Here is a 19,044-nt window from a genome sequence, read left to right as displayed (position 1 = left end):
TTTCCTCTCCTGCCCTTTCCTTAACCTCGTCCTCTCCAGTGAGCCACAACAGATGTAAGCAGGCATTTGCACAGAAGGGACACCTGGCGCCGTCACCCAGGCCGGCCACCTTGCCTCTAAATCAGCTCATAGAGAAAGGAGTAATCAGGCTGCAGGCGGGTGAGAAGGGGCTCGGGGCTGTCTTAAGTGTGCCGGAGAATAAGAAGGGAAGGACTTCCCTGTGAACTCTCCGTGTATGTTGTACATGACCCGCGGACATAGACCTCTGCCTGGACTGTTGCTGTCAGCTCTTTACAGACTTCCCTGCTTCTCTGACCGCCTGCTGGAGCCTCGATCTGGAGTGATTCTCCAGCGTCAGAGCTCTCTGGGAGCCCCCAAACCCCCATCTGGCATAAAACCCTGCATACAGCGGATATTCACAAACGAGAGGCTCAATATTGCTCTTATCCCCAGTCACAGACACTTGGATGGGTGTGTGGCATTGCATCTGGGTGTGACTTATGACCTAATGGAGACCTTTCAATAAATTATGACATCAATAATTCAGAGTCAGACTGTGTAATTTCACTGCCCTTCCAGAGGGTTGGAGAAATGTTCTGCTTCTCGGAGCTGTAAAAGTTCTCTTGACACAGTATTTACAGAAGTGGGTTTGGCAGGCAAGCTGTCTTCCGTGACTTCAGTGATGCTTTCTCAACATCAAGTGTGACTTCAGTGGGTTCTTTGTGAGTCATAGAAACATCGTTGTCACCATCAGGTAGAGCCCCCCCCCCCATTTTATTTCTGAAAGTTGGGTCCAATCTGGTCAGCCCTGCGTGACAGATGTGGCTCTCACCCTTTCTTTCCTGCTTGGAGAGGAAGAGGGGCCAGCGGGGAAAGAGGACCAGAGGTTTGGGATGGTCCCTAGATGGATAAATTAGGTCCTGAATGGTTGGGAATTGAGTATTTTGCTAACTGGCTGGTCTTTGATCAGCGGTAAGTACCCTGGGCAAGATGCAGAATCGGTGGTTTTCACCGTTTTCCCAGCCTGGTGCAGAGTCTCGTATATACTCTCTACTCTCGAGTATCTAAAATGTCTTTGTTTATGGAGAATAGTTTTGGCTTTAAAGAGCTTTATATCCTGGCTGGGACAGTGGTGATAATAGGTAAATGAGGATGATGACAATGAAGTGACAAGTTCTTATTTACTGATCGGTCAGTGGGCCCTTCAGGGAACAGGTTTTAGCCGCCTCTAAATGTACCATGCTGTGCTGAGCCCAGACGGATGCCTCATCAGGTGACATGTCCCCAAAGGAGTTTCTGGGTTAGGTGGCAGAGATAGTCCTGTAACTGATAACAGTAATAACAAAAATAATAAGTAATAGTAAAGACGCAGAAGCAGCCGCTGCCCCAAGTGAGTTCCCGCTGTTTCAGTTCCATCAGCCTGCTCGTGGCAGAACTGATTGAGAGAGGGGTTATTTCTGGATGAGGTTGGTAGGAGGCGGGGGTCAGATATATTCTATGAAAAACAGTTGAGGAGGTAGTTGTGGGGGAGGCTGAGAAATTCAAAGAACCAAGTGGAAAGAGATTACAAGTTTGGTTCCCTTGGAGCACTCAGGTGGCTCAGTAGGTTGAGTGCCCTCCTTTGGCTCAGGTCATGATCTCACAGTCCATGAGTTCAAATCCTGCATTGGGCTCTGTGCTGACAGCTCGGAGCCTGGAGCTTGCTTCAGATTCTGTGTCTCCCTCTCTCTCTGCCCCTCTACCACTCATGCTCTGTCTCTCTCTCTCTCAAAAATAAATAAACATTAAAAAAAAAATAAGCTTGGTTCCTTTATTGTGAAGGGATTGTTTGGTTGCTCTAGTTTGTCAGGTGGAAGTGACAGGTAATGCACAGGGCAAACTGAAGGATGGGGTGCCCTCCCCACACCTGGACATAGGTTCAGCTTTGAGTACACTGTCTTGAGTGCCATTGGTGAAATCTAGACCAGCCTTGGGGAACACCCCAACTCATTTCGCTTCACGGCAGCATAGATTCATAAAATCGAATAGTGGCAGCTGGCCTTCAGAATTCAGGCTAGCCTGTTCCCATCGGTGGTGAACACACGTCTCTTCATTCTTCTGTGTCTCCTGCTTTCCCCTTTCTTGAGGTGATGCAAAGGGCCAGAACAGTGAATCAAGTGACAGTTTCTTGGCAGGCAACATTTGCCTGCCTTGCTTAAGTAATCTTAGATATTTTGGGGGCACCTGGGTGGCTCAGTCGGTTATGCATCCGACTTTGGCTCAGGTCATGATCTCACAGTTCATGAGTTTGAGCCCCACATCTGGCTCTGTGCTGATGGCTCAGCCTGGAGCCTGTTTCGAATTCTGTGTCTCCCTCTCTCTCTGCCCCTCCCCTGCTTGTGCTCTGTCTCTCTCTCTCTCACAAATAAACATTAAAAACAAAATTTAGATATTTTTATCTGGAGGTGGTGTAATCAAGATTTCAAACCAGATTTGGAAAATATAATTGATGTTTGGAATTTGGTGGCAATTTATTAATTTCCGTTTTCCTCTCTTATTAGGCCTTAACTTTTTCTTACTTTGTAGTAAGTAAGCCATACACCCAATATGGGGCTTGAACTGATGACCTCAAGATCAAGAGTCACATGCTCTACTGACTGAGCCAGCCAGGCGCCCCAGGGATTATCTTATTATTGAGATGAGCAGTCTTTGACATGCTGCTCTTTGTGGACTGTAACATGCTTTGGCACATTGATAAGTTTGCTGTCATCATGTAATTTGAGCCTTAGGAAGTTACAACTCAGGCGTGTCCAGTATGAGATCACAAACACATGCCTCTGAAAAAATAAGCTATGTAGGAGGCAAGAGTAGGGTTAAAAACAACTTTTTTTTAACATTAATTTTGAGAGACAGAGACAAAGTGTGAGTGGGGGAGGGACAGAGAAAGAGGGAGGCACAGAATTGGAAGCAGGCTCCAGGCTCTGAGCTGTCAGCACAGAGCCCAATGTGGGCTGGAACTCACTAACCATAAGATCATGACCTGAACCAAAGTCAGACGCTTAACGGACTGAGCCACCCAGGTGCCCCAAGAGTAAGATTGAATAATTGGTAACTATTTCCCTAATGTATGTTACTTGACAAGTAATTATATATACGCAAATTACACACACACACACACACACACACACACACACACACACACACACACACACTGCTGTGGGCCAGGCACTGTTCTAAGCATCTTATAAATAACAGTGTATTTGCTCCTCATAGAAGTCCTGCAAGGTAGATACTTTGATTCCCTGAATCTTCGGTTGCTTAGATGTTTGTTTTGTGCTCACTGGCCAGCTGCGGACACGTTTTTAGCTGCTCCTTGTTGAGGAAGAATACTTTGGAGAAAACCTCAAAACGGAATTCTGTCCATCAACCGACCCCTCCCTCTTCCCAGAAAATTGGAGATGTTCTAACTTTATTTGAGCTCAAGTGGCAAAACACCAGCTGTTTCCACAAGGTCAGGCCAGGTTGGAAGAGCTTTGGCTTCAGGTCCCTGGGAGTCTGTGGAGAGGGAGAATGTGCGGAAAGGTTGGTCCACTCTGTCCTCCGCTTGGGATTATGTGTTCCCCAGAGAGCGGAGGTGTGCACACAGCCCCCCAGGCAGGCCCAGGCGACCTCAAGGCAGTTTTGTTTTGGAATTGGGTACTGTGGTCACGGTGGGTCCTGTGGCATGGAAGCCTCGGACTATGTGTTGGAGGAACAGGTGAGATGCTAATCTTGTTTTGGGTGGCATTTTTGATAGGCGTGACGCTTTCGGGTTGGTCTAATGAAACACCAGGGAGAGCCAGCTAGCCAGCAAGTGGATTTGATCTTGGACACATGTGTATGTTTCCAGGGCCCTTTGTGGCAGCCTGATGTGATGGCCAGACATCGTTTGGGCCGATTCTTGTGTTAGTGCCTGCTGCTAATTGCTGGGCCTGGTCTTCATCTTCTCTGCAGCCCTGGGATAAGCTGACGGGGCAGCTGTTACGCTTCTGGGTTCCCTGCCGGTCTGGGATGCTGGGGGAAGGTGCTCAAGCCATAAGGCTAAGGCCGGGTGGGAGGAGAAAGTGAATTAGAGTAGATATGGAGAACTGGGGGTGGAAGGACCAAGGAGTGAGCGAGCCAGCGCTCAGGGTGCCAGACATGGCCAAATACACGATCTCTCTCCTCGGTGGAGCCCAGCGGCCTTGGAGAGGGAGGTTCAGATTTCCCCCTTCTGTCTCCTTGCCTTCCCTCCTTCCAGGCGTCAGCTGCCTGCACAGTCCCTTGAGGAGAAATTACTCCCGGGCAGGCTTAGCTCACTGGTTTTAGCAGACACCGTACCTTTGGCTTCCAGGCTGAACATTCGCCATTTCCTAAGCAGTGTTCCTTCCGACTTGCTATGACCCTGCTTTTAGATTCCTTAAAGTCGAGGCCCCTTGTTCTGAGGTGGAAGATTTAGGATGCTCCTGTCTTTTGGGGAGAGGTGGGATAGGGTAATGGTAGGGGCCAGGTTGCTTGGACTCACGTCTTTGCTCTTGATGGGTTGTGTGACTCTGGTAAGTGAGAGACCTTCTCTGTGCCTTGGGTTTCTTGTCTTTATTTTTAAAAAATGTTTATTTACTTATTTTTGAGAGACAGAGAGAGAAAGAGCACGCATGTGAGCCGGGCAGGGGCAGAGAGAGAGAGAGAGAGGGAGAGAGAGAATGCTAAGAAGGCTCTGCGATGTCAGCGCAGAGTCCAATGTGTGGGGCTTGAACCCACAATCTGTGGGATCATGACCTGAGCTGAAATCCAGAGTCAAACACTTAACCGACTAAGCCATCCAGGCGCCCCTTCCCTGTCTTTAAAGAGAGGGGTGATGATAACACCCACATCAGAGGGCTAGACAGATCTTAGCAATTATTTTCTTCTCTACCTTCCCAGCTCTCCTCCGTTGAGGGACCATGGGATGAAGGTGTAATTTTTGTCCCACGTCCCCACCCCCTTGCCTGGTTCCTAGAGCAGTGTCTGACTTAGTAGGGGCTCCGCATATCTGCTGAACGAATAATCTGGGAAGGACTGTGGGAATGCTCTTTGCTAGGGCCTCGTGTATCTGGTGTATCTTTGGCATAGAAAGTGGGTCCAGCAGGAAGGGCCTGGAAGTGGAAGGTCAGAATTCCCAACTTCCTGCATGCTGTGCTGTCTGCATTGTTGGGCTGGCCCTTCTCCCTCACTGCCGCCTGTGGAATACAAGGCTTCAGAGAAGGTGCCAGGGCCCTGGTGACGGACTTGGGCAGCTGCATTGGGACTGGCAAGAAGCAGCCTCTTAGTGAGCGCTTTCCATGTGCCAGGCACACCTTTCAAGTGCTTTATGTGTGTGTATTAGCTCACACCAGCCTTAGTACAGTCTATGAAGTGGGGTCTTCTTAGCTCCATTTTACAGATTGGAAAGGGAGGCACTGAAAGGTTAAGTGATTTCCTCAAAGCGATGTTGTATTTTAAATGCATATTAAACACCTTTGTGTGTGCCAGGCACTGTCAGTGCAGAGCCTGATGCGGGGCTTGATCCCATGACCGTGAGATCATGACCTGGGCCAACATCAAGAGTTGGATGCTGAACTGACTGAGCTACCCAGGCGCCCCTCACCTTTACATTTAATGATAATCAGCTGGATACCAAACTAAGGCTTCTGAGATTTTTTTCCTTTGCAATTTGAAAGTATTCTGATGTCATTTTCTTTTTTATTTTAAATATAATTTATTGTCAGGTTGGCTAACATACAGTGTGTACAGTGTACTCTTGGTATTGGGGGTAGATTCCCGTGGTTCATTGCTTACGTACAACACCCAGTGCTCATCCCAACAAGTGCCCTCCTTCATGCCCATCACCTATTTCCCCCTCTACCCCACCCTCCATCCACCCTTAGTTTGTTCTCTGTATTTAAGAGTCTCTTATGGTTTGCCTCCCTCCCTCTCTGTTTATAACTATTTTTCCCCTCCCTCTTCCTCATGGTCTTCTGTTAAGTTTCTCAAGTTCCACATAGGAGTGAGAACATATGATATCTGTCTTTCTCTGACTGACTTATTTCACTTAGCATAATTCCATCCACGTTGCTGCAAATGGCATGATTTCATTTCCTTTGCAATTTGAAAGTATTCTGTTGTCTTCTTACATCTAGTATTGCTATTGAAAATTCTGATGTCAATCTGATATTTTTTTCTTTACAGGTTTTCTGCCTTTTCTCTCTGGAAATTTTTACATGTATTCTCTCTCTCTAATTAATAATTTTACTATCATAGATCTAGGTAAGGGCTTTTTCTCCTTCAACCTTCTTGGCTTTCTGTGAGTTCTTTCAACACCTGAAGTGTTGCCTCTTTATTATGGCAAATTCCTGGTTCTTATTTCTTTAAACATTTCCCCTTCACTTTTTATTCTTTTCTTTCCCTCCCTCTGTGGAACTGCTGAGAGATGGATGTTGACACTTCTGTTTTATCACATTTTTTCCCCCACATTTAAAATCCGGTCCTGTTGCCTTCAGCGAGAGTGCCTTGATTAATCTTCCAGCTCACCCATTCATTCTTCCACCCATTCTGCTCTGCTACCAATCCATTAAGGGTCCTATTACAAAGCTTATTTTTCAAACTCAGGATATTCAGTTGGTGGTTTTATCTGCCGCCTTCTGTTCCAGTTTCCAGTAGTCCTCCTGTAGCTCACGGAGGCTGCTTAAAGTATTTAAGTGTGTTTTTTATTTTTTTTTCTATTAGGTCTGCTTCTTGCAGTGTGAAATTTTCCATTCTTTCCTCCCTTCCCCAGTTACAGTGTCGTTTCTCATTTCTTTTCTCTTTGCCCTTGTCAGATACTTTCTGTTGCTTTGTGATGTTTAGCTGCCCTGCCTGTTCTCTTTCTGGGAGAGGAGTGACAGAAGCTTGGGTGCTTGTCTGTCCGCCCCAGATGAGAAGACTTGGTGGGGGAAGATTAATTTATTTTGAGAGAGAGAGAGAGAGGGGGGGAGGGGGACAGAATCCCAAGCAGGCTCTGTTCTATCAGCACAGAGCCCAACGCGGGGCTCGAACTCACAAAACGTCAGATCATGACCTGAGCTGAAACCAAGCTTTGGACTGTTAACCGACTGAGCCACCCAGGCACCCCAAGCACAGTTTCTAATGCTGCGTGTGTATACATGTGTAAAGGGGATGTAGCATGAATGTTAAGTTATTCTCAGCAGTTAATTGCTGAGTGATTTCTGAAACACTGTTTAGTTTTATAATAGGCTGTTATCTTTCACTTAATACAGTGATATGATTGCTCCTCATCCATGTTACTTTTTTCTGGGTTCCACATTGAGTTTAACCCAAATAATTAACAGTAGTTACATAATTTGTTGCTTTTGCTTGTAGGACAAATTCATGTATGTTTTCAGGCACCATAACTATAAGCTTCTTGAGAGCAGACACTATGCGCTGTTTCCCAGCGTATCCTCGGCGTTTGGCCTTTAAGAGGGTTGCTAAATACTGGTGGAAGTTGTGAGCCTTAGACTCCTGTTTTAACAGCGCACACTGGTCCCCAGAAGATGAGTCTGATGGGTTTCATGTGTCAGTTAGGAACAGGGTTCCGCTGTGATTCATAGAACCACAGAAAGGTGGTGCCAGCCACTGGCTCGCAAATTTGGGTGCAGTTGCAGGCACCTTGGGAGGCTTGGAAAACTACTAATGCCTGGGTTTCCCTCCTGGAAACCCTCACTGAATTGTCTGTGTGCATGCTGGGAGCTGTGAAAGGGCTCTCTAAAACATTCCACACACTGGGTGGCTTCAACCACAGAAATTTATTTCCTTTCTGGAGGCCGGTGCCAACAAGGTGGGTTTCATTTTGAGGCCTCTTCTTTTGGTCGTAGATGATTTCCGTCTTGCTGTGTGCGTGCACGTGGACACACACACACACACACACACACACATGCATAGCTTGTTCTATGGAGTCTCTTCTTATAGGGCACTGATTCTCCCAGACCAGTGCTGCACCCTGATAATCTAACTTAATTTAACCTTAATTTCTTCCTTATAGACCCTATCTCCAAATATTGTCATGTGGGAGGTTAGGGCTTCAACATACAAATCTGGAGAGGACAAAAGTCAGTCCGTAACGTGATTCCGATATGCCGCCTTTATTTTTATGTCACACAAGAGTTTGGGGGTAAGTTTTTTAAGGTTGGTGTGTGTGGGGGCTGCGGTTCCACAGATTTCAGAGACCCAAGCCCTTTCAGACTTTCCCCTTCACCGTCTACAGGCTGTGACTGTTTCTTCAAAGCTGGCATTCCAACCATCACATCCAGCTTCCAGGAACTCAGGGGAAGGAATCCAGCTGGAACAAATGTGGTCAGGTGACTGCACAAACCTGAAAGGAAGGGTGGGAAGTGGGTTCCGGCACAGAAAAGTTAAGAGTTCTCTTGATTCGAGACAGAGGAGAGAATGAGTGTTCGGTTGGGAGGCCAGCAGTCTGTGCTACACTTGGTTTCAGACTGTGAGTCAGTCAGGGCCCGAGCACAAGTTGCAGACCTGGGGTTCCACCCAGGAATCTCTCCACTGCTCCCCATAAACCTGGAACGTGGATACTGGGAAACACGTGGGAAACTTGAGCAATAACTGCTTGGAAGGTAGGAGAAATTCTTTCCCCCTCTTTCTTGGCATTTGCTGTATCAACAAGTCCCAATAGGCGTGACAGTAAAGTAGGGTTGTGGCAACCCATGAATCAGAAAAGAACAGATCGGGGTATGGTCACAAGTAGCACGAGTCAGTTCTTATCTTACTGACATTTTGTCAGCATTCAGCACAGGTAGTCACAGCCTCCTTTCTTAAACCTTCTCTTTCTGGGATTCTGGTTTCCTTCTAGCCCTCTGCCTTGTGTTCTCTGCCTCTTTTGTTGTTTATGATTAGGTTCTCCACATCTTTTTTTTCTTTTTAATTTATTATATTTATTTTGAGAGAGAAAGAGAGAGAGAGAGTGGGGGAGGCCAGAGGGTGGGGGAGGGAGAATCCCAGGCAGGCTCCACACTGTCAGTGGAGCTGGAACCCACAGACCATGAGATGACGGCCTGAGCCAAAATCAAGAGTTGGACACTTAACTGACTGAGCCTCCCGGTGCCCCACCCACATCTTGATTTTAAGAATATTCCTCCCTGTCCCCCCTTTCCTCCCTGTATTCTCTTTCTGGGTAATTTCATACATGCCTTTGGCCTCAGTTGCTACTTATTTGCAGGCGATTTCAACTTGATAGCTGTAGCTCAGATCTCCTCTGGGCTCCAGACCCATTCGCCCAACTGCTCATTGACACCTCTTGGAAATTTTAAATTGTACCTCAGGTACAGAATTACCCAAGCTTAATTTTCTGTTCCTCATCACATCCTGCTGGTATACCCCTGCACTAATTCCGCCGCTCCACCCTGGTCTAGGCTGGTGCCAGGAACGCGGAAGTGTCTTACATTAAACACTTTTATCAAGGTGTAATTTATACACCGTAAAAAAACACCCGTTGTAAGTGTACAATTCAGGTTTTTTAAAAATTACTTTATATAGTTGTGCGACTGTCACCACAGTCCCATTTGAGAATATTTCTATCACTGAAAAAAATTCCCAGTAGCTGGTCTGTGGTTCATTCTGCTCTCTCAGCTGTTCATCTGCATTTTCTCACTATGAATTTCCCTTTTGGAACATTTCGTATAAATGAAATCATATATAATGCATCATCTCTTGCATTTGCCTTCCTTTACTTAGCATAATACTTTTTTTTTTTTAAGTTTATTTATTTTGAGAGAGAGAGGGAGGGAGAGTGAGGGAGGGCAGAGAGAGGAGAGAAAGAAAGAATATAAATCCCAAGCAAGCTTTGCACTGTCAGCACAGAGCCCAACACGGGGCTTGAGCCCACAAACCGTGGGCTCATGACCTGAGCTGAAGTCGGACACTTAACTGACTGAGCCACCCAGGTGCCCCTACTTAGCATACTTCTTTTGAGATTCGTCAGGTATTGATATTTTTTTATTACTAAATAGTATTCCATCGTATGTGTATATCACATTTTGTTTATCTCTTCAGCTGATGGATGTTTTGTCCTCAGGAACTACCTAACCAGGTCATGTTCTATTCTTTTCCACACAGGACACCACAGCTATAGTTTTGTATTGTTTTAGTGAATATTTGATTGTCTGTGGGTGTCGTTCCTCTATCCTGCCCCTCATCAGAGCAGGGACCTCATCTACCCCCCCACCCCCCACCACCAGTATACCCTTAGCCCTTGGCACAGGGTGCCAAGCACACTGTAGGGACTCTGTGAAAACAAATCTTTGTTTAAAGAAATGAGTGGGTTCTTGCAAAGAAAACCTAGGTTTGGAACTAGGTTTTCTTCAGATTTCTTTAAAAAGTTGGGCTTGTATAGATTCTTTTCTTTAAAAAGTTTTTTTTAAATGTTTGTTTATTTTTGAAAGAGAGAGACAGTGTGAGCAGGAGAGGGGCAGAGAGAGAGAGGGAGACACAGAATCTGAAGCAGGCTCCAGGCTCTGAGCTGGCTGTCAGCACAGAGCCCGACGCGGGGCTTGAACCCACGAACCGTGAGATCATGACCTCAGCTGAAGTCAGACACCCAACCGACTGAGCCCCCCAGGCGCCCCACTTCTCTTTTCTCTAGCCATAAAATGAGTGAAAGTATCCACATCAAAGAACCCTTGTACAACTGCTCATGTTGAGAATCGGGTATTAGTCCTTGGCAAATAATATTTCCGTGGCACCCTGACAAAAGAAGAAATCCGGGCTCTTGTTTTAAGTTCTGCCTTGTTGGCATTGTGGTCAATTAACCAGACTGCTGACATGATGCAATGTTAACATCAGGGTCAGGTCCCATTTACCATCTGTGTTTGGGAATGTGCTGTGTGCTTTTGGACTTTGTTCTCTTTTCCTTTTTAGAAAAAAATTTTTTAAATGTTTTATTTATTTCTGAGAGAGGGTGTGAGCAGGGGAGGGTCAGAGAGAGAGGGAGATACAGTATCTGAAACAGGCTCCAGGCTCTGAGCTGTCAGCACAGAGCCTGACGCGGGGCTCAAACCCATGAACCGTGAGATCATGACCTGAGCCCAAGCTGGGTGCTTAACTGACTGAGCCACCCAGGCGCCCCTTGGACTTTGTTTTCTAATGGGGCCGATCTTTAGGCCCAGTAATGGTGGACTGATCAGCAGAAGAACAGACTGGATAAAGTGCCTTGTCACCCAAATGAGAAAGCGTGGTTCTTGACGTGTGGCCCCATCAGCAGCATCTGCTTCACCCTGGGATGGGTTAGAAATCAAAATTCTCGGGGTGCCAGGCCGGCTCAGTCAGTAGAGCATGCGACTCTTGATTTAGGGATTGTGGGTTTGAGCCCCATGTTGGATGTAGAGATTACTTAAAAATCTTAAAAAAGAAAAAAAAAAATTCAAATTCTCGTGATCCACACCAGACCTGACTCAGGAGCTCTGGGAGAGGGGTCCAGGAAGCTGTTGTTGCTGTTGTGGTGGTTGTTTTAACATGATTTATTGTCAAGTTAGTTAATGTACAGTGTATATAGTGTGCTCTTGGCTTCGGGAGTAGATTCCCGTGATTCATTGCTTCCACACAACACCCCGTGGAAGCTGGGTTTTTTTGTTTGTGTTTTTTTTTACAGATAGTTTATTGTCAAGTTGGTTTCCATAGAACACCCAGTGCTCATCCCCACAAGTGCCTCCTCCATGCCCATCTCCCCCCCCCCCCCCCACCCATCAGTCCTCAGTTTGTTCTCAGCATTCAAGTGTCTCTCATGGTTTGCCTCTCTCCCTTTCCCCCACCATTTCTCCCCCATGGTCCTCCGTTAAGTTCCTCCCAATCCTCCCATATGTGCAAATATATGATATTTGTCCTTTTCTGCCTGATTTATTTCGCTAAGCATAACACCCTCGAGTTCTNTTTCTCTATAGTCTTTATTAAGAAGGGATGTTATATTTTGTCAAATGCTTTTTCTGCATCTATTGACAGGATCATATGGTTTTTATCTTTTCTTTTGTTGATGTGATGTATCACATTGATTGATAAAATATGGAACGCTTCATGAATTTGCGTGTCATCCTTGTGCAGGGGCCATGCTAATCTTCTCTGTATCGTTCCAATTTTAGTATATGTGCTGCCTAAGCGAGCACTGGAAGCTGTGTTTTTAACAAGCTTCCAGGTGATTCTGATGCAGCGAAAGCTTGAAAACCTGTAGATAAAGCCTGTAGATAAGCTGTACTTAATAAAATACTCATGTGGGACCCCTGGGTGGCTCAGTCGGTTAAGCTTCTGACTCTTGAGTTCAGCTCGGGTCATGATCATGTCAGCTCAGGTCTGGGCCACAGCCAGGCCTCTTACTACCAAATCTTTTATCTGTCTTCTGTGCTGAGTCATCCTAGGGCAAAGAAAGATCCCTCCATCCAGGCATAGTGGGGTTTAGGACCTGACCCAGTTGGATATTTGGGGGCAAAGCTGAACCTGGGAATCTTCTGATGTCACTTCCCCTGGTGGGTCTCCACAGGCCGGCTTCCCAGCCCCCTTCATCTCCGTGGGAGCCAGGCTGAGGATGCCTACCCGTCTTCACCCTGGGGCTTTAGTAAGTATTGGAATCTCTTTCAAGGTGACTCGATGTGTGTGTTCAACCTTTTAGTACAAAGCAGGGACTCAAGTCTCAGCCCGTTGTAAGGACCTCCAGGTAGGTCACCTGTGTTGTCGAGGGCAAGAGTGGAATCGAGAGCTGTGTGCTTTACGACCCCTCTTGATATTTTACAGTTTAAAGGCACCAGGAACTCAAGAGTTAACAGGAGTTCGGAAGGTGAGAGGCAATATTCTGAAAGCCTGTATTCATCCTTGTTAGACAGGTCTCCGTTCTTGCTTTTGGAATTAAATCACCTAGTCTTTAAAAGCAGATTGAATCTCCTCATCCATCAAATCTGAGCGCAGGGCATCAAATCATGTGTTCAAAGTTAACGTTGACTTATGCTCTTGCTTTATCAGGTGGTTCGTAGGCGGCTGGTGGCTCTTAATCTTGAAGTGGTTCCTTCAACCCGGCCCCTGGGCCCCCCTGTGCAGGCGAGCACCTACATAATGCTGGTTGATGATCCCATTATGCAGGAGCTTCATGCCAAGTGGTTTAGTACCTTTTCCTTAAATCTTTTTCAAAAATAATTCCAAAGTGACAGAGTCAAGAAATCCACAGCCCGGGTTGTTGTGATTTAGGAGCTGGGCTTGGGCTCGTTCAGACTAAGACAAAATGAGGTCGTCTCACACTTAAATAATAAATGCTGCTCGACTCTATGGGCGGGCAGGTGCTCAGACATTTGCCGAGGGAATGGTTGTGTGGAAAACTGAATGGATGAGAAGAAACTAGGCTGGTGGATAACACTGTAAGGTTTTATTCTGTCTCTGATTTTGCACTGGATCTTCTACTTCAGGGCGTTTTAGGGCAACTTTGAAATTCACATTCCTGACTTCCTGACTCATCCACAAGGACTCTGATTCTTTAGGTCTGGGTTGGAGTCAGAAATCCACATTTTTAACAAGATGCTTAACTGTTTCAAAAGCAGGAAGGGGTCAACCCCAACTCTAAGGAATGTTCTTTTTGGAAAGCAAGACATTTCAGTATTTTTAAAGCTTTACATTATTAGTTGTCTGTTAATTTTATGTATGGATTATTTTTTACTTCAGAGATTTTTCTTCTTAGAATGTGTCAATATGTTTAGTTATGGTTTTGCCTCTGTTATGCCCTCCCTACCCTAATAGTTTAAAAATATTCACTCATATTTGTCTCCTAAATGTATATCAAGTTATACTATGATAATTATATTTAGTTATATTATTAAAACTAAACTCTTTAGTTTTTAAAGACTGAAGTCTTTAATATACTAGTCATTCCGTTATGAATTGTAGTTAAAGAATGTGACCTGTAAAATTTCTATTTCTTGTTTTTTTGGCAATGTTTTGGGAAATGTTTCATGCATATTTAAAAAGTCATATTTTTCACTGAGGGATATAATTATTTGGAGAATTATTTTATACTTATTTATTTTTATTTTTTAGAGAGAGAGCGTGCACTTGTCCATGTTTGAGGCAGGGAGGGGCGGGGGGGAGAGAGAGAGAGAGATAGAGAGAGAGACAGACAGACAGATGGACAGACAGACAGACGGAGAATCTTAAGCAGGCTCAATGCTCAGTGCAGGCTCGATTTCACGACCCTGGGATCAAGACCTGAGCCAAAATCAAGGGTAGGACACTCAACCGACTAACCCACCCAGGTGCCCTAATTATTTGTAAAATTTCAAATAAAACTTGTGCTTATGTTGTCTTGAATCTGCATATCCTTCCAATTCTGGGTGATAGGATTCTACCACCTCCCAATCTGATTGCATGGTATTTTCTTTTTGCATTTCTGTTTGCTTTATGTATTTTTGACTCTCTGTTTTTGCATCCCTATATTTTAATCCACACACAGGATCTTTTTTTTTTTAATGTTTTTATTTATTTCTGAGAGAGAGAGAGTGTGAGCAGGGGAGGGTCAGAGAGAGAGGGAGACATAGAATCTGAAGTGGGATCCATGATCTGAGCTAGCTGTCAGCACAGAGCCCGACGCGGGGCTCAAACCCATGAACCGTGAGACCAAGACCTGAGCCAAAGTCGGATGCTTAACCGACTGAGCCACCCAGGCGCCCCTACACACAAAATCTTAACGGTTTAGAGCCATGAGCTGTAAAGCTAGATTGCCGGAGTTAAAATCTAGTCCCATCATTTCTTCTCTGTAAGATTGTGAACAAGTTGTTAACTGTATATCGCTTGGAATTTTTCATCTGTAGAAAGAGGTTATGATCATATCTATTTCCTAGGATTGCTGGGAGGCATAGATGAGTTGGTAGGAATGATAATACATGGCATGTAGAAAGTGGTCTCTAAATATTAGAAATTATTTGTATTAATGGTTCAGTTTATATGTCTTTAAGAGGTTTGAAGGGTAACATAATGGTTCTGCTATAGACAAGCCATATTATACGAAGTTTTTCTGATCCCTTGAGGTTAAACTTATAGTATTGCATGACCAAGTTCTTTTTTAAAAAATTTTTTAAATGTCTATTTTAGAGAGAGAGAGAGAGCAGGGAAGGTGCAGAGAGAGAGGGAGACACAGAATCTGAAGTAGGTTCCAGGTTCTGAGCCATCAGTCAGCACAGAGCCAGATACAGGGCTCGAAACTCATGGACTGGGAGCTCCTGACCTGAGTGGAAGTCAGATGCTTAACTGACTGAGCCTCCCAGGTGCCCTGACCGAGTTCTTATGTAATAGAGTATACTTGTCCCCGGGTTTGGTGATGACAACTTAGTACCTTCTGGAGTACGTTGGAATCCCTGTCTCGTGGTGCTTTGCTGGGTGGTAGTGGCAGTGGTGGAAATCTCTGGTCATAAGTTGAGTAGTCGGTACTGGAGATTGTTGAGGAAGGTCATCAAGGAGATGTGACCATCAGTTGACCAGGAGCGGGCCCTGGGCCCTGGGAGGTTCCTCAATCCCTCCCCAGTCCTTGGAATGTGGCTTCTGCTTGCTTTTCCTGCCCCCAGTGGCTGCACCGAGGACGCAGCCTTGAGAGAGTGACTTCCGTGATGTACACGGCTGCACCCACTGAAGTCCTCTCTATAAACCCTTATTATTTGGAGGGTGGGCGAGTGGATCTACTGATCTTGCCGCCACCCAAGACAAGCCTTCTCTGCAAGTTCCCTTTGCTCGCGAAGCTGCCACCACCAACCTGGAGGGGCCTGTGTGTCTTGCCTCCCTCCCTCCTTGTGCAATGGTTTCAGATTATACTCAGGAAGGTTCCAGAGGGTTGGGAATCCACAGACACGTAACACTACCAGCCTTCATAAGTTCTAAGAGTTAAGAGGATTCCAGACGTTAAAGCTTGACTATTGTGCCTTGGAACTTGGAAGGTTTTGGTGCTAGGATCCAGCATCTTCCTCTCCGGGTTGCCGGGAGAGAAATTCAGGAACACTGGTCTTCTCTCCTGAGTCACAAACTCTGAGGGTCACAAGTGTGACCTTCTTCCCTGGTGAGGAGACCAGAGGGGTTACAGACCCACTTGGGGAGGCATAAATTGCCTCTCGAATGTGACTGGCAGCCTTGAGGAGGAGATGACGTTGTGGAGAACTTTGATATCTTGCTCTCTGGAGATGAGAAGGGCTCAATAAGGTAAATTTGGTAAAATACACCCACAAATTTGATATTTCCCCTCCTCTTTTTAAAAATTTTAAAAATTGTTTTACTTTTGAGAGAGAGAGAGAGAGACAGCACAAGTGGGGGGGGGGCAGAGAGAGAGGGAGACACAGAATCTGAGCTGTCGGCACAGAGCCTGACGTGGGGCTCCAACTCATGAACTGCAAGATCATGACCTGAGCCACCCAGGCGCCTCTCCTGTCCTCTTTCACAGACTGAATATACTTTGCTGATTTCCCCCATTTTTAATTTTCTGTAAACAGAGGGTGGGGACGTTTTAGAAATGGGATTCTACATGTCAGAAATGGTGACGTCTCGATTGGTTGTAGACAGAGGGAATTGGAGGGCAGCCGAAACCTCCAGAATCCACGTGTGCAGTGCTGGGAAGATTGGCTCCTTGCAGCCCTGTGCCTGCCTCGGTCAAGTTCTCTAGGGGCTTGCCTCCGTGGAGGAGGGCAGGATGTGGGGGGCGGAGACGCCAGCCTCTGTGAGAGGGTCTCCGCTCTGCCATTTTGGTGTGTTGGCGAGATGTGGCCTGGGATTCTGGAAGAGTCGGTTGGAAATTATCCAACCCAGAAAAGAACCTTAAGTGGAAGACCAGGATCGCTGTTGTCCTTGGTGGGGACAAGGCCAAGGTCCCCACTGTGCCGTGTTTGGTGAGCTCTAGCAGTCGGTCAGGTGGTTCTCAGAAGTCGGGTGCCCGAGGCAGGTGAGGCCCATCTCAGGCGGAAGGACTGCCTGAGCGTCTGTGCTCAGTTGGGAGCTTATAAGTGGGGGTGGGGGGCGGCAGGCCTGGCAGGCAGGGGGTCCCCAAGGCCCTGGCCCTGGAGTCAGATGTAGAGAGAAGGGGCCGAGCCTCCGGGGACACAGTCTCTTGGAAATAACAACCCAGGTGTGAAAGGCGCCTGCTCAGTGTCACGGACAGGATGATGGCCTCCCCTTCCCCGGGCCTTTACTCTTGGCTTCTTAATTTGCACTTTGCAGTTCAGATGCAGTGATTTAGCTTTTTGTCAGGACCAGCCTGTCTAGCAAAGTTTCTCTTCAAAGGCAGATTTTCTTTGTTTTTTCTTGGCACTTTCTTCTCTTTAGAATTCTCTTGTGATTTGGTTGCACCTGCTGCAACCTCAGCATTAACGAGCTTCTTCCCGACGCTTGCCCCACATTCCCTTACATCTCTGCTCCTGGCTGGGGTCTGGCCAGGGCGGTTCCAGGCTCTGTTCCTGCCGTAAAATATGGTTTTTTTTCAGCTTTCACATTTTAACGTTGAACCTTAACGAGACGGGAGATTAAAGGCTACAGGGGTAGACAGATGACGCTCTCAGGGATGCAAGAATTGGGAAGCAGTGCTAGGAAAGGGTGCTGTGTGTGTGTGTGTGTGTGTGTGTGTGTGTGTGTGTAAGGCAGTGAGTGAGAGCATGTGCAGGAGAGTGTGAATGTGTGTGCACACATGAGTGTTAGATGTGTATGCTGTGTGAGCGCCAGAGTGGATGTGCATGTGTGTGAGCATGAGTGCGTGTTCTGAGTACATGTGTGCAGGTGCGTGTGTGAGAGCACTTGAGCATCAGTGTATGTGTGAGTGCACGCGTATGTAGGTGTAAATGCCCGTGAGCGTGTGTGGGCCCTTGTGCGGGGTTTCTAAGCAGCGGGCAGTAGGCGGTGGCTGGTCCGCAGCCCTTCCGAGGAAGGGGCCTGCTGCACGCCAGGCCCCTGGCTTTACAGTTGGCCAGTGGGGCCCCCAGGAAGCGTCCTAGCGGTTAAGATGGTTCTCTCCATGGATTTGATTCCTCCCCTGGTTCCCTCTCCCCAGCACATTCTTTGCTTTGTTAACATGGCAAATAAAATATGTTCACTCTGTATACAATTAAATCTCACCTGCACATCGGTCAGGTTGCATCCTAAACCTCAGACAGTAATTCAAAAAAATAGGCGTTAGGTTTGTCTTTATCATTTCTCTAGACAAAAGACCCGTAAGAATGTGTTAGGATTTTATCTAGTGACTTCACTTAGGAAGCCTGATTTAGAAACATGGCTAACTTTTCCTATTTAGCATGAAATCTGTGACTTTCAGTTATAACTGCAGGCTCTGAACAGCAGTACTTGACAGAGCATTGACCCTGCGGGAAACCAAATTTAATTTCTTTCCTCCCGGGGGATGTGACTGACCCGGATTGCCCTCCTTAGTGCCGTATGGACAGCTTTTACCTTTTGTGACACAAGCTAATTTCCCTTTCTGAGGCCATCCTGAAGGAATACTGGGTGTAGTCGGCTGTAATCCTTAACAAAAGGACTCCCCATCAGCTCTCTCCAAACACGATAGTTTTAAACTATCTTTAGAAAGGGAGTAAATTATTGATGACCTTCCTTAGTGCACACGATTCAAACTTGTGTATTTGCATTTTAATACACTATTTTAGGATGCAGTGGACATTTTTTTTTCCAGTGGAGACAGGTTAAAATTAAGATGTAAGCTTGATGAAAAAAATATTAATGTGTCCCCGTATCCTGCATAATGTGACATCGTTTGGTTATTCTGTCATCCTTATTGGGCAAAAGAAGAACAACATTCAATTCATTTCTTTGTACCAGCTTCTTGAAAATGGCTTTGCAAATATAGGGTGAGTTGTTTAAACAGGATGCATTTGGGAAACTGCCTCTAGGGAGAGAGCAGTGCTGACAGGTTCCTAATCAATGGGTTTGTAGAAGTGGTAGAGAGAGATGTCAGACCCTTTCTCCGTTCCAACCAACGGCTAGACCTTTTCCTTGAAGCCTATTCAGGTCCTTACCTTTCCTACCCCCCCCCCCCCC

General features: G+C 46.2%; 1 protein-coding gene and 1 non-coding gene across 2 annotated transcripts in view; one reads left to right on the top strand and one right to left on the bottom strand.

Annotated features, from left to right (window-relative positions):
• The first annotated feature begins 467 nt into the window (after positions 1-467).
• The window catches only part of OSBPL10 (oxysterol binding protein like 10), a 221,406-nt gene continuing 202,829 nt past the window's right edge, over positions 468-19,044 (top strand). The window contains exons 1-2 of the mRNA XM_077753734.1: positions 468-491; positions 702-754. Coding sequence (XP_077609860.1) covers positions 468-491; positions 702-754 — 77 coding nt within the window. The remainder of the gene's footprint in view (positions 492-701; positions 755-19,044) is intronic.
• Positions 12,055-12,161, bottom strand: LOC144223040 (U6 spliceosomal RNA). Its single transcript, XR_013332535.1, has one exon. It is a non-coding gene; the product is annotated as a U6 spliceosomal RNA (small nuclear RNA).

Source organism: Crocuta crocuta, unplaced genomic scaffold, assembly GCF_008692635.1.
Source record: "Crocuta crocuta isolate KB4526 unplaced genomic scaffold, BGI_CrCroc_1.0 scaffold655, whole genome shotgun sequence".
NCBI classification, from domain to species: Eukaryota; Metazoa; Chordata; class Mammalia; order Carnivora; family Hyaenidae; genus Crocuta; species Crocuta crocuta.
The sequence above is the reverse complement of the archived record's forward strand: the minus strand, read 5'-3'. Positions and strand labels throughout refer to the sequence as shown.